We start from the raw sequence: 15,062 nt of genomic DNA on the forward strand, positions 1-15,062 counted from the left end.
TCTGTGTTCTTTTGTTTCCGAACATGTGCGGCCTTGGTCACTATATATTTTTCTTTTTTTGTGGACGAATACTGTACTGACTGCTCCAAACGCTGAATTTTTCGGTCGGTTTTCTCATCATGTGTACTAGGCATAAGACTTAGCTCACATCATTCCAATAGTGCAGAGTATCAAGGATAAAGGGAAGCTTTTCCAATGATTTATGATAACAGTGCTTCTGTCTAAGAGGCATGCAGTTTTCTACAGCAGTAGGTATTCTGTTTATTTCTCTCCGGTTTCTACCTTCTGTTAGATATTAGTATGATAAATCCAGCATTGGTCAGTCCTAGTACTATCACTTTCCAATAGCCAAATTATGTGTGCTCTTTAGGTGCTTCTTCATGCAGTTTACTGTACTAATGATCCCTGCTGTGTGCGCATGTCTGTGTATATTAGAGAGGATGGGCACCATGCATACACTAGTCAGAGCATTGTATGTCAAGCTCTGTGGATCTGAAGAGACAGGAATGTGGCCATGTACATCCTTATTTAATGTAGGGCAGGCACTAACCAGTTATATGATCGGCCTTATAACAAAGGTTGGTTTACATTTATTGAGTTAGAGGTTTACATTAAAATACAGCTGGCAATTTAAACAGAAGTAAAAGTGACATTGTGGACATGATCTTATGACGTGAAAACTGTTACTTTAATCTCTTCACGGTGCCTCCATGTCTGCTATGTAAGTACTCACAGACATTCCACGGTGGTGCCAGCCATTCCAGCTTAATTTATTTATATATATATATATATATATATATATATATATATATATATATATATATATATATATATATATATATATATCTCTATCTATCTCACAAAAGTGAGTACACCACTCACATTTTTGTAAATATTTTATTATCTTTTCATGTGACAACACTGAAGGAATTACACTTTGCTGCAATGTAAAGTATTGAGTGTACAGCTTGTATAAGAGTGTAAATTTGCTGTCCCCTCAAAATAACTCAACACACAGCCATTAATGTCTAAATCGTTGGCTACAAAAGTGAGTACACCCCTAAGTAAATATGTCAAAATTGGGCCCAATTAACCATTTTCCCTCCCCAGTGTCATGTGACTTGTTAGTGTTACGAGGTCTCAGGTGTGAATGGGGAGCAGATGTGTTAAATTATCGCTCTCACTTTCTCATACTGATCACTGGAAGTTCAACCTGGCACCTCGTGGCAAAGAACACTCTGAGGATCTGAAAAAAAGAATTGTTGCTCTACATAAAGATGGCCTAGGCTATAAGAAGATTGCCAAGACCCTGAAACTGAGCTGCAGCACGGTGGCGAAAACCATACAGAGGTTTAACAGGACAGGTTCCACTCAGAATAGGCCTTGCCATTGTCGACCAAAGAAGTCGAGTGCATGTGCTCAGTGTTATATCCAGAGGTTGTCTTTGGGAGCTAGACATATGGGTGCTGTCAGGCTTGCTGCAGAGGTTGAAGGGATGAGGGATCAGCCTGTCAGTGCTTAGATCATACGCCGCACACTGCATCAAATTGGTCTGCATGGCTGTCGTCCCAGAACGAAGCCTCTTCTAAAGATTATGCACAAAACAGTTTGAAGACAAGCAGACTAAGGACATGGATTACTGGAACCATGTCCTGTGGTCTGATGAGACCAAGATAAACTTATTTGGTTCAGATGGTGTCAAGCGTGCGTGGCGGCAACCAGGTGAGGAGTACAAAGACAAGTGTGTCTTACCTGCAGTCAAGCATGGTGATGGGAGTGTCATTGTCTGGGGCTGCATGAGTGCTGCTGGCACTGGGGAGCTACAGTTCATTGAGGGGGCCATGAATGCCAACATGTACTGTGACATACTGAAGAAGAGCATGATCCCCTACCTTCATAGACTAGGCCGCAGGGCAGTATTCCAATGACCCCAAACACGCCTCGAAGACGACCGCTGCCTTGCTAAAGAAGCTGAGGGTAAAGTTGTTAGACTGGACAAGCATGTCTCCAGACCTAAACCGTTTAGAGCATCTATGGGGCATTCTCAAACGGAAGGTGGAGGAATGCAAGGTGCCTAACATCCACCAGCTCTGTGATGTCGTCATGGAGGAGTGGAAGAGGACTCCAGTGGCAACCTGTGAAGCTCAGGTGAACTACATGCCCAAGAGGGTTAAGGCAGTGCTGGAAAAAAATGGAGGCCACACAAAATATTGACACTTTGGGCCCAATTTTGACATTTTCACTTAGTTGTGTACTCACTTTTGTTGCCAGCGGTTCAGACATTAATGGCTGTATGTTGAGTTATTTTGAGGGGACAGCAAATTTACACTGTTATACAAGCTGTACACTCACTACTTTACATTGTAGCAAAGTGTCATTTCTTCAGTGTTGTCACATGAATGGCCCTCTGATCCCTCCTGTATTGAATTGTATTGTAAGTGTACTGTCTGCCCTCATGTTGTAAAGCGCTGCGCAGACTGTTGGCGCTATATAAATCCTGTATAACAATAATGAAAAGATATGATAAAATCTTTACAAAAATATGAGGAGTGTACTCACTATTGTGAGATGCTGTATATAGGTTTTTTTGTTTTTTTTTTAATACTACTTCGCTTTGTCACAAGAAATTTACTAAGTTTTAGAAAAACACCAACACTTAACAGTATGTAAAATCATCCATGTCTGTCTCCTAATAAAGATCCACTTTCAGCTTTCTCGAGCTGGACTATCCCCCTCTCCTTCGCTGCAGGCCCTGCCTGGCCCTCCCTCCTTTCTTCTTCTTTCCCCCCACATCTCCTCCCTTTAGCTACCTTCTTTTGTTCTGTACTCCATATCCAGTACCCCGCTTCCACTCAACTACCTTAACACCCAGCTTCAGGACATGTAAGTATATAGAAGCCATAAAATGTTGCTTTGGATACACCATTGCATCTGATTAAAGAATAAATGTACTTTCAGCACATAATGTTTAATTTGACCTGCCCAGCAGCTTGTTTACGGAATTTAATTGAAAGGAGTACCTGCTCTGCTGAAAGACAGTCACTGTGCTCTCCGATTTGGAAGGTGTGTCTTTACATCATTCTCTTCTTACAGTAGCTACTTCTGGCCACCAATAGAGGGAGCTTGAGAGAAGAGAGATGAACTTTGCATTGGAATACTCCCTCTAGTAGTGGCTGACAGTATGTGCCACAGAAAGAAAATTGTGAGCATACTGCTTCCAGAGTCTTGTCCTAAAATTTTGCATATCAGTAAAATGGGTACCCTTTGCAACAGAATCTCTTGCGCAGAACGTAAGCGAAACAAAGTACTGAAAGCACACTCAACAGATAACTGCCATGGCCACTTTCAACGTCGCGTAACTGATTCATTAATGTTTTATGGGTGTTTTCTTTTCATACATCAGGGGACACAGAGCCATAGTAATTACTGTGTGGGTTATAGGCCACCTTCAGGTGATGGACACTGGCACGCCCTAAATTAAGAAGTGTACTCCCTATAAAACCCCTCCCACTACTGGGAGTTTTCAGTTTTTTCGCCAGTGTCTAAGGTGTTGGTCACGAGTAAAGATGTTCTGTGCTGAGCTCCACTGGAACAATCCTTGCTGGGGCTATCCATGCTGACGGATCCATTCAGAGTGTCTTTTAGACCAGGTTGAATGATACCCGGGCCTCGTATCTGAAGAAACTAGGTTTTTTGCTTGCAAATGCTTCTCTTTCTAGAGAGCTGGACCCTGGGATCCAGTACTTTTTGGTAGTAAGGCCAATAAAGTTTTACTGGCAGGGTGCTGTTGCAGGTCCAGGATTGTTGGATACCTCAAGGTTCCCCTGTTCCTGAAGGTTTTACGGAGCCCACCGTGAAGGGTGAAGATTGGGTCTGATGGTTTTACCACAGATAACCCTGTGGCGGGGAAAAGTTAAGTGGAGATTTTTTTCTGAAATTTTTCATGTAAAGTCTCCTTTAACTGAATAATGTTGTCATGCCTATGTGTCACCACTGGGGGCTGTGTTGAGGACTCACCGCCTCATGCTGAAAACAGCACGGTGTCAGGAGCCGAACATTCCTCCTTTTTCTCCTCCGGCCAAAACAGCAGATCCTCCGGTAAGAAAAGGGGTGAATTGTCTCCCTGTCATTGGCCCCTATTATGGAATTCCCCCCTCCGGGCGGTTTTAAGCCCGGATACAATTTTAAAAAAAAACGCTGGTGGCTTTTTTTACCCCCCGCCGGTCTGGCTCTAGGTCCAAAGGTACCTGTAGCCCGCCGCTTGCGTGGGAAATCCCGTCCTTTTTTTTTGAAGGGAGGGCAGAGCCGTAGGCAACGCGGGGGGTGGGGCTAACAGCGTTGGCGTTCTCAGACGCCGGGAACACGTGGAGGAAGTGTTTAAAAGCACACTGTGTGCTGCTGCTGGCTGTGGAGGGACACAAGAGCAAAGAGGTGGCATTGCTTCAGGTTTAGTGACACAGGCATTTCCCTTGACACATTATTATTGCTTCAGGCTGGGCATTAATAGCAGCATTATATTGCTGGACTATAACCTAGCAGTGTATGCATTCTTTTTGGTATCGCCTCTGTTTTTGTACATTTAGGGTCGGTTCACACTAGGACAACTTGTCAGGCGACCTAGCCGCCTGACAAGTAGTGTCCAGTTCTGTACAATGGAACCGTTCTAATCGGAGCGACGCAAGTCGCTCCGACTTAGAAAAAGGTTCCTGTACTACTTTGGGGGCGACTTGAGGCGACTTGCATAGACTTCTATATAGAAGTCGTTTTGCAAGTCGCCGCCCCTGACATGTCCAGGTCGCCTGAGGCAGTCGCGCTGCAAGTCGCGCTGCCTCAGTGTGAACCGGGGCTAAGGCTATGAGTGGAAGAGGGACCAGGAACTCCTCAAAGGGTTCTAAGGGTCCGAGTGTTTTACAACAACCTAAATCCATGACCAAAAGAATGTCATCCTCCTCTGAGAGTGATGTGGTCGGTCAGAATGAGCTGTCAGGGGGGACTGGTGTTGCAGCAGCGCTGGACACTTCAGCCCCTATTTATATCACACAGGAGGGTTTTTCTTCTACCATTTCTAGTTTGAAAAAAAAGATTGATGCTATGATCACTCTCCATAGTGGGTCTAAGCGTAGCAGATCCCCATCTAGTGCTCAGGATCCTTTTTTTGAGGTACAAGGAGCAGGGGATCAGGAAGGTCTTCAAAAAGACCTGGAAGATACTAATATATCCTCTTCTGAGGATCTTAGTGGAGAGTGAGTAATCTCACAAGACAGTTTGCTTGTACACTCCCTTATTAAATTGGTTCGTTCAACCTTTTTGCTGCCTGTAGCGCAGTCTAGTGATGAGCCCACCTCTGGTTTGGGATCACTGAAGCCACCACAGTTGGGGGATGCTTTTCCTATCCATTCTTGGCTAAAAAAAAACTGATGTATTCGGAATGGGAACACCCGGATAAGCTGTTTTTTCCTCCAAGGAAATTTTCTACACTGTATCCTATGGAGAAGGAATTCTATAAGAAATGGGGGGGTTCCAGCAAGTGATGCTGCAATCGCCTCGGTGAATACAAATCTCACTTGTCCGGTAGACAATGCACAAATGTTACAAGATCCAACAGATAAAAAATTGGAACTTCTTTTTAAGAACAACATGTCTCTGGCAGGTTCAGTAGTGTAGCCGGTTCTTGTGGCAATTAGGGTATCTCAGTTCATAAAGGATCAGTTTGAGGAGATTTTTCCTGATCAACGGGCCCAGCAATGGGCTGGCGTATCAGATGCACTATGTTTTACGGTGGATGCAATGAAAGATTCTTTTATTCAAGCCTCACGACTTATGCTGGGACTAGTACATACACGCAGAGTCCTTTGGCTGAAAAATTAGTCAGCGGAAGCACCATGTAAAAAGCTTCTAGCCAGTTTCCCTTTTCTTGGTGAACAGTTGTTTGGAGACGATCTAGATAAATATATCCAAAGGATTTCTAATGGGAAAAATTCTCTTTTACCAGTAAAGAAGAAATTCAAACAATTCTCCTTTTTAAGCGTGCTTCTTCTCCAGTGCCAGGATAGTCTGCCTCTAGGCAGTCTCGACGGCCTCCACCATCAAGCTCAAGAGGTAGACCTCAGGGGCAGTTCCAGGGCCCAAAGAGGGCAGAAAGCCTGCAAAACAAAATACTAAGGTCTCTTTATGAAGGGGCGCCCCCGCTCGTGCGGGTGGGGGGGAAGGCTTCTGCAGTTTTCAAAGATCTGGCAGCAACAATGTCAAGATGGGTGGCTTCCTCAGTTTCTCTAGGTTACAAACTAGAGTTCCGGGAATTCCCGCCTCCTCGTTATCTAAAATCAAGTATTCCCAAAGATCCAGAGAAAAGGAAGTCTCTCCTTTTAGCTCTGGATCATCTCTTATCCCAAAAGGTGATAGTCAGAGGTTCCTTTTAGAGGAACAGGGTTCAGGTTTTATTCAAACCTTTTCACGGTTCCAAAACCAAACAGAGAGGTAAGACCCATTTTAGATCTCAAAGATCTAAACCGGCACTTAAATATCCGATCCTTTCGCATGGAATCAATCCGATCAGTTGTTTCCATTTTACAAGGAGGAGAGTTTTTGGCATCAATCGATATCAAAGATGCATATCTCCACGTGCCGATATTTCCTGCTCATCAGAAGTTTCTGTGCTTCCTGATAGAAAATCGCCATTTTCAATTTGTGGCTCTGCCATTTGGTCTAGCCACTGCACCACGGGTGTTCACAAAGATCCTGGCACCTCCCTTAGCCAGGTTAAGGGCCTAGGGCATAACGGTCCTAGCCTATTTAGACGATCTGCTTTTAATAGATCAATCAGTTTCTGGTCTAAACCAAAATCTAATCTCAGCTGTAAGCTACCTGGAAAGCCTAGGTTGGATACTCAACCTAGAGAAGTCTTCCTTGACACCATCAAGGAGATTACAGTACTTGGGGCTTATCATAGATACAGTACAAAGGAAGGTATTCCTACCCCAGGCAAGAATCGGTTCCATAAAGGAACTAATTCATCTTGTCAGAACAAAGAGAAATCCTTCCGTTCGGACGTGCATGAAATTGTTAGGGAAGATGGTGGCCTCCTTCGAGGCCATCCCTTATGCGCAGTTTCATTCAAGACTGCTACAAAACACCATCCTGTCGGCCTGGAACAAGAAGATTCAGGCCTTGGACTTTCCAATGCTCTTATCCCCCCAGGTGCGTCTGAGCCTCAGTTGGTGGTTGATATCCAGCAACCTCCAAAAGGGGGAGTCTTTTTTTTTTTTTTTTACCAGTATCCATGAAAGTGGTAACAACGAATGCCAGCCTTCTAGCTTGGGGAGCAGTCCTGGAAGAAGCTTCTGTCCAGGGGAGATGGTCCAAGTCAGAGAGGACCTTATCCATCAACATTCTAGAGATTCGGGCAGTATGTCTGGCCCTAGAATCCTGGACGTTCAGGCTGCAGAATTGTCCTGTCAGGATTTAATCCGACAATACCACGGCGGTAGCCTACATCAATCACCAGGGCAGCACGAGAAGTCGTGCAGCCCAAAAAGAGGTGATACATGTTCTAGCTTGGGCAGAAAGCAACATCCCTTGTCTATCAGCGGTTTTTATTCCGGGGATAGAGAATTGGCAGGCGGACTACTTGAGTCGCCAGCAGTTGTTTCCGGAAGAATGGTCTCTTCACCCCATCTTCCTGTCGATATGTCAGAGATGCGGTGTCCCGGACGTAGGTCTGTTCGCGTCCAGATTCAACAACAAAGTCGACAGCTTTGCGAAAAGGATGAAGGACCCGCTAGCGTGTGGAACAGACGCCTTGGTCTTCCCTTGGGATCAGTTTTCACTAATCTATGCGTTTCCTGCAGTTCTGCTACTTCTGCGCCTTCTCTGCAGGAACGGAAAGAGGTGATTCTGGTGGCCCAGAAGATCTTGGTTTGCCGAGATCATAAAAATGGCGATAGGAGTCCCTTGGACCCTGCCATTGTGGCCAGACCTTCTTGCTCAAGGTCCGGTATTCCATCCTACCTTACAAACGCTAAATTTAGCGGTTTGGCTATTGAAACCCACATTCTAAGGGATCGTGGGTTATCTCCTTCTGTAGTGACTACTTTGGTTAATGCTAGGAAGCCGGCCTCCCGAGTCATTTATTATAGAGTCTGGAAGGCATATGTTTCCTGGTGTGGTTCCAGGGGGTGGCACCCCAGGAAGTATGTCATAGGTAGGATCCTTGTGAATTCCTGCAAATGGGATTAGAGATGAAGCTGGCTTTGAGTACTATCAAGGGCCAGGTCTCGGCCTTAGCAGTATTCTTTCAACGGCCTCTTGCTTCTCACTCTCTGGTGCGTAGTTTTATTCAGGGGGTAACAAGAATTAATCCCCTGTCAGGGCACCTCTAAATCCTTGGGATTTAAATCTAGTCTTATCGGCTTTACAAACTCAGCCTTTTGAACCTATACGGGAAATTCACTTAGTTCTTTTGACAAGGAAAATAGTCTTTTTGGTCGCCATATCTTCTGCCAGAAGAGTATCGGAATTGGCGGCTCTGTCTTGTAAGGAGCCATATTTAGTCATGGACAAGGATAAAGTGGTATTGCGGCCTCATCCTGAATTTCTACCAAAAGTGGTGACAGGTTTTCATTTGAACCAGGATATTCTGCCTTCTTTCTTCCCAAAGCCTCGATCTAGGGAAGAGAAGGCACTACATTCCCTTGATGTAGTAAGAGCGGTTAAAATATATTTAAAGGCGACCGCTCAGGTTCGCAAAACAGATATTTTGTTTGTACTGCCAGAAGGTCCTAAAAGAGGACAAGCGGCATCGAAATCTACTATTTCCAAATGGATCCGTCAAGTGTTTGTGCAAGCTTATGGTCTAAAGAAGAAAATTCCTCCTTTTCATGTCAAAGCGCATTCCACAAGGGCTGTTAGTGCCTCTTGGGCGGTGCATCACCAGGCTTCTATGGCTCAGATCTGCAAGGCCGCAACCTGGTCTTCAGTCCATACATTTACCAGATTCTATCAGATGTTAAAGGTCATGAGGATATTGCCTTTGGGCGTAGTGTACTGCAGGCTGCAGTTTAAGTCCTCTAGCCTCTTAATGCCCTACCTTTTTTGTTGTGTCTCCCTCCCTTCAGTTGCCATTGCTATGTGACGTCCCACATAGTAATTACTATGGCTCTGTGTCCCCTGATGTATGAAAAGAAAATAGGATTTTTAAAACAGCTTACCTGTAAAATCCTTTTCTTTGAGGTACATCAGGGGACACAGGGGTCCCTCCCTTCTTTGGTATACACGTGTATTGCTTGGCTCCAAAACTGAATACTCCCAGTAGTGGGATGGGTTATATAGGGAGTACACTTCTTCATTTAGGGCGTGCCAGTGTCCGTCACCTGAAGGTGGCCTATAACCCACATAGTAATTACTATGGCTCTGTGTCCCCTGATGTACCTCAAAGAAAAGGATTTTATAGGTAAGCTGTTTTAAAAATCCTATTTTTTTTTTTTGTTTTTTGTTTTTTTTTATAGGAGCAGAATCCACAGCCAAATGTGGCCCGCGTTACTGTGTCTGTGGGAGGAGCAGGTGTTGTATCACAACCACCACTAGTGTCTATGGCGGGTAATCATGCAAATGCAGCTTATCTGAACAGCCAACAGCAAGCTGTCCTGAAGCAGCAACAGCAGCAAATACTTCTGGAACAGCAGAAACAGAGAGAGCAAAAGCAGCAGTTACTTCTGGAGAAACAGTATCTGATGGGACAGCAGCGACAACAGCAGCAGCAGCAGATCCTGGCAGAACAGGTACACTTCTTATTCAACTCAGGTTTGTGACTGCTGTTCAATATAGGCAGTACTATAAAATAGTTACTCGAAACACAAAAACTGAGTTATTCCATGTAGTCCCAGTCACTCTAAGTAACTGGCTAGATTTAGGAACTCTTGCCAAAGCAGATCTGCCTTCAGTTTTCATACAGCCATCCTACCAGTCATCCCAGGGCGAATAAATCTAGAAGAAAAAAAAAGCTAAAGTACTCGCCTTACCTTGCAAAAAGTTTTAATTTGGATTTTCTTTACAGTGCTGCTTATACAAATGCTGTGGCACTTGGTTTGTGACCTCCAAATTAAAACACTGACTTCAGATTGGGTAGCCACCCTCAGCTGAGATTGTTACTGTTTTTTTTTTTTTTTGTTTTTTTAAATAACATGCATGTTATACTCGCCTGCTTTATACAAAGCCACTTCCTATGGTGGCCCACCTCACCTCAATCCTGCGCTTTACTGTCTGCATCTATAGGCAGTGCGGCTCGTCCCTGAACCCCCCTCCCTCCACAGGATTTGATTGACAGCAGCAGGAGCCATTGGCTTCCGCTGCTATTAAAGTGATTGTAAAGTCAGGTTTTTTATCTGAGTGCACTCTATGCATTAAGATAAACCTTTTGTGTGTAGCAGCTGCCCTCAGTCCCCCTAATACTTACCTGAGCCCCATCTATCTCCAGCGATGTCCACGGGTTCCTCTGCCGCCTTGGCTTGGACTCTCCTCCTGATTGGCTGAGACACAGCAGTGGCACCATTGGCTCCCACTGCTGTCCATCAAAGTCAGTTAGCTAATTAGGAGAGATAGGGAGCTGTGATTCAGCTCCGGTGCCCCAACAACACAACAGGAGGGAGGGCCCAAGAGTTGAAGAGGGACCTGAGAAGAGAAGGATCTGGGCTGCCCTGTGCAAAATTATTACACAGGGCAGGTAAGTATAACAGGTCTGTTATTTCTAGAGAAAAAAAGACTTTACAATCGCCCTCTCCTTCACTGTGAGGAAGGAGAGGGTGGAGAAGACCTGCTGCTCTTGGGCACAGCGTTGGATCCAGACTGGGCTCTGATAAGTAAACGAGGGGCTGGGTGGAGCTGCACACGGGTTTTTTATCTTGATGCATTAGGTAAAAAAATTTCAACCTTTTACAACCACTTTAAGACTGGTAACATAGTTTTAGGTTTATATTTTGGTTAAAGGCCAAGAGCATTGAGAGTTGAATTGCACTTATTCCTTAAACAGAAGATTAAATTCTAGTGGTTGTTTGAGAGAATTATTTAAATACTTAAAGACCTTTTATCAGTAAGGTGAAGCCAAAGTAAGAATGAATGAGGGTAAGTGCTTCATGTTTTTTTAAACACTGATTGGTTAGCGGTTCATGAGACTTTATTAATTCTATTACTATTTTGAACAGGAGAAGCAGCGACACCAACAGGAACAGCTCCAGCGGCACCTCACCAGGCCTCCTCCACAGTACCAGGATCAGTCACAGAATTCTTATCCACAGCAGCCAGTTGGTCCGTTTCCAGGTGGGGCCTTAAACTAGTCTTTAAGATATGTGAAACCCTCTTTTTTTTTTATTTCCTAGCGGTTTTCAGTGCTGTAAGTAAAGTTGAGAAAACTGATGTCTATTATGTTTAACATCCCACAACTTCTCCAGCTTTGGCACATATAAAACACTTTTCCCCACCCCCTTTCCTGACAGCTGATGCCAAGAGGACTAAAAACTTTTCATAGTCATACATTACAGGACACTGCCTGCCACTGGATTATGCTGCTGTCTTCGGGAGAACTGGAGAAAGCTTTAAGGATAGCTCAGTATAACTCCTCCTCTCAGCATGCCTCTTGTTTGTTGGCATCCTTAGAACAGACATTTACCATGCCAAAAAGAAGATTAAGGCTCAACCTGTAATGTCAGCCTTTAGGGCTGGATTCTGCTTTGGGGCTCACACTTGGACATGGTGCAATGTGTTGAGTTAGCTGCAGAGTGCTTGACGGGTACAGGACTGCGGTACACCCGCCTGCTGGTACCCATTTACCAAAGACCCCTTAGGGGGTATTCCTGCTGGATGGTCAAAGGCTGCTGAATGGGGCTTGTCCCCAGCTTTCTGCCTGTGGGGAGCTGTAGGATGGAAGACCGCTGCATTAATTAAAGGTTCTAGTTTTTTAAATCGGCAATAAACCCAAAAATGTTATATCTTGCAGCGTACTAAGATGTGGTTGCTGCATTCGTTTTCTTTAAGCTGTTTTTCGCTTCTGTTTTCACCAGGCAATTTGGCAAGTACCACACCTCCTGTATTAGAGTGTCTCCCATTCTGGATGAATGAGCACAGGGGGCACCTTGCAGATTTAGACATACTAACAAATTGAAGCCAAACTCCAGCTCACACTGCAGTTTCAGATAGTTTTCCTTTTTGGGATAAAGGTTTTACATAGAAGCTGAACATTGTAAGCACCCATGTCAGTGATAAATGGTTTGTCTCAACACTTCTAACTGATACATCTGCAAGAGGGTTCGTTCTTTTGCAAACAGACTTACTGGCCAGCTCAGAAGGTGAAAATAAAATGTAAAAATTAAGCCTAAAAAGGAAACCAGCCATCACATCTTAGAATTGGTAAGCTGCAATATAATGTTTCATTTTGAGTTTAATACTGCTTTAACTGGCATAGAGGAGTTTCCTGTTTTGACTCTGGTACTTTTTGTTTACCAGACTTCGGTCCAGGAGCCCTCATTGAGCCTCCTGTTAGATTGGACTTGCTGAGCATGCATGCGCCTTTTTGGGACAAACTCATGGACTTGGTTTAGCCCTTCTTCTGTCCTCTCCTCACCTGCATCATTTCCTTAGGACATTTTCTTCTGGGCTCCCTGCAGCCTTCAGCAACAGTCTCAGGTGGCAGTTACCCTCCTTGTCCTGCCATGCATTGAGTACCCCAAGGGAGTTAACGGGCAGTGGCCCAGAGGGTTCACTTGGCTCTTGTTCGCTTTATAGTGGCTGCATTTCTCATAATGGTCCTGATAAAGTCCGGACTGCTGCTCCCAGCCTGAATTGCTGCCCTCATCAGGCCTCTGTAGCAAAGCTGGGTTTGCCTTGGCCTGGTGGATCAGAAGTTTATTACTGAAGAGGGCAAATCCTGTCTCCTGATAGCCAGGGAGGCATCCTCGGTACCCTGTTGATGCAAGGGACCTTGGTTGCTAATGAAACCCACCTGCTGATCAAGGTCATGAAGCGCTTGATGGTATTATCCCTTAGTCACTGGACCTCTCAACTTTAAGGTCATCGAGGTTCAGTTGAACAATGCCACGGCAATGGTCTCAGCCAACCAGAAGAAGCAAGTCTGATTCTCACTTGAGTGTAAAATCATGTTCCAGCCCTGTCTGCCATGCACAGTGGAGAATTGACAGGTGGGTTTTCTCAGTCATTGACGTCTGTACTCAAGAGTGTGGTCTCTTCATCCAGAGGTGTTTCTAGACCTCTGTTGATGGTGGGGAACACTGGACGCAGGCCTTCTGGCTTCCGAGTTCAACAAACTGGATGGGTTTGTCCCCAGGTCCAGGGGTCCTCTGGTCTTTTGTGGTGAATGCCCTGATAACACTATGGGATTAGTTCAACCTGATCTGTGCCTTTCCTCTTGTAAAATTATTTCCTTGTACGCTTTGCCAGATTAAGATAGAATGCATTTGGTGATACCCATTGCAACATACTGGCCCAAACGGTCGTGGTACTCTGACCTCATCAGATTGTCTGGGTCTCCTGTTCCAAGGACTGATTTCTCACAATGCTTCCTGGTCACTGGCTGTTGATGCCCAAGTCCTATGGGATAAGGGCCTACCTGATTCATTCATTGCTGTGCTCTTTAAAGTTAGGAAGCAAGACTTCTCGCAAAGTCTACTATAGCAGTCAGAAAACGTATTTCTCGTGTGAGGTCAGGAATTTCCATTGTAGGAAGTACAACCTTAGAAAGAACTCTGTCTTCTCCTACTGTCTGGCCTGGATCCATCTCTGGCCTCGAGTACCATAAAGAGTCAAATATTGGCCCTAACGATTCTTTTTTCACATAGCACTTGCCTCTCATTCTCTTGTGAAGGCCTTTTACAGGGTGTTGCTCACATTGTACACTCCCCACTGGCTCAATGGGTTCTCAATTTTTTCAAAAACACCAATTGGCCCTATTAGGGATATTCCTGTCTGTCCTTACAAAGTTGCTTTTCTCCTTACCAACTTCTGCCAGGTGAGTTATTGAGTTGGACCTTTCACCCTAACCAGGATGTTCTACCATCTCTCTCCTCCTAAAGAGACTTCCCTCCATTGTGTGGATGAGGCGCTTGGAGTTTATTTCTTGGCTGCAGCTTCCTTTTATCTGTTCAATTCATTATTTGCCATTCCTGAAGGCCCCTGTAGGGTATTAGTCAGTTTATCATTCAAGCTTATGACAAAGTGATTCTAAAGGTTTTAATTAAAAAAAACAAAAAACAAAAAAAACTTGTTTTAGTTACCTGTTCTGTGCACAGAGCAGCCCCGATCCTCATCTTTTTTGGTCCCCCCGCTGGTGGTCCTGGCTCCCTTACTGAGTGCCCCCAATAGCAAGCCTCTTGCTATGAAGGCACTCAAGCAGGCTCTCTCCTGAGCCATACTCCTGTAAATGGACATTGGTTAACTGGCTTTAGGCCGCTGCTCTCCTGCATATTGCTGGATCGAAATGGGGCTCATATAAGTATAGGGGGGGAACTGCACCCAAAAGGTGTGTGTGGTTTTTTTTTTTTTTTTTTTTTAATGCATAGAATTCATTAATAATAGTAAATAAAAAACCCTTCTGCCTTTTAGAACCACTTTAAGGAGCAGGGTTCACTTTTTTTTTCTGGTCAAAGCACACTCTTAGATCAGTTGATGCTTCATAGACATTTCAGCATCAGACATCTGTTTCTCAAATTTGCAAGGCTGCCACCTGGTCTTCTGTTGAAACATATATGTTTTTATCAGGTAAATGTTTAGGCCTCGGCTGATGCCAGCTTTTTTTGAAAGGTTCTGTTATTTTTTTTTCTTTTCCTTGTGGGCCCATGAGCTTTTCATTTGCTGTTGCCCACCCCTTAGTTGGAAAAATATAAAGTAGGACTTGCTTATCAAAGTGTCTTGAATAAAGTAGTGGTCATAAGGTGAGGCTGTTGCTTAGCTAAGTGGTGGAAAGTCTTGAAATGGCAAAGAAAAGATATCTTGAATGTATCGACCTAGATCAGTACCTTCATATACAATTAACGACCACTTTATTGGATACACCTTGCTAG

General features: G+C 44.5%; 1 protein-coding gene across 2 annotated transcripts in view; it reads left to right on the forward strand.

Moving 5' to 3' along the window:
* Positions 1-15,062, forward strand: part of MAML1 (mastermind like transcriptional coactivator 1) — a 137,474-nt gene that overhangs the window by 112,432 nt on the left and 9,980 nt on the right. For both annotated transcript variants that reach the window (XM_073621054.1, XM_073621053.1), the window contains exons 3-4: positions 9,504-9,776; positions 11,196-11,310. In XM_073621054.1, coding sequence (XP_073477155.1) covers positions 9,504-9,776; positions 11,196-11,310 — 388 coding nt within the window. The remainder of the gene's footprint in view (positions 1-9,503; positions 9,777-11,195; positions 11,311-15,062) is intronic.

This window comes from Aquarana catesbeiana, linkage group LG03 (genome assembly GCF_042186555.1).
Source record: "Aquarana catesbeiana isolate 2022-GZ linkage group LG03, ASM4218655v1, whole genome shotgun sequence".
In the NCBI taxonomy this organism is placed as follows: domain Eukaryota; kingdom Metazoa; phylum Chordata; class Amphibia; order Anura; family Ranidae; genus Aquarana; species Aquarana catesbeiana.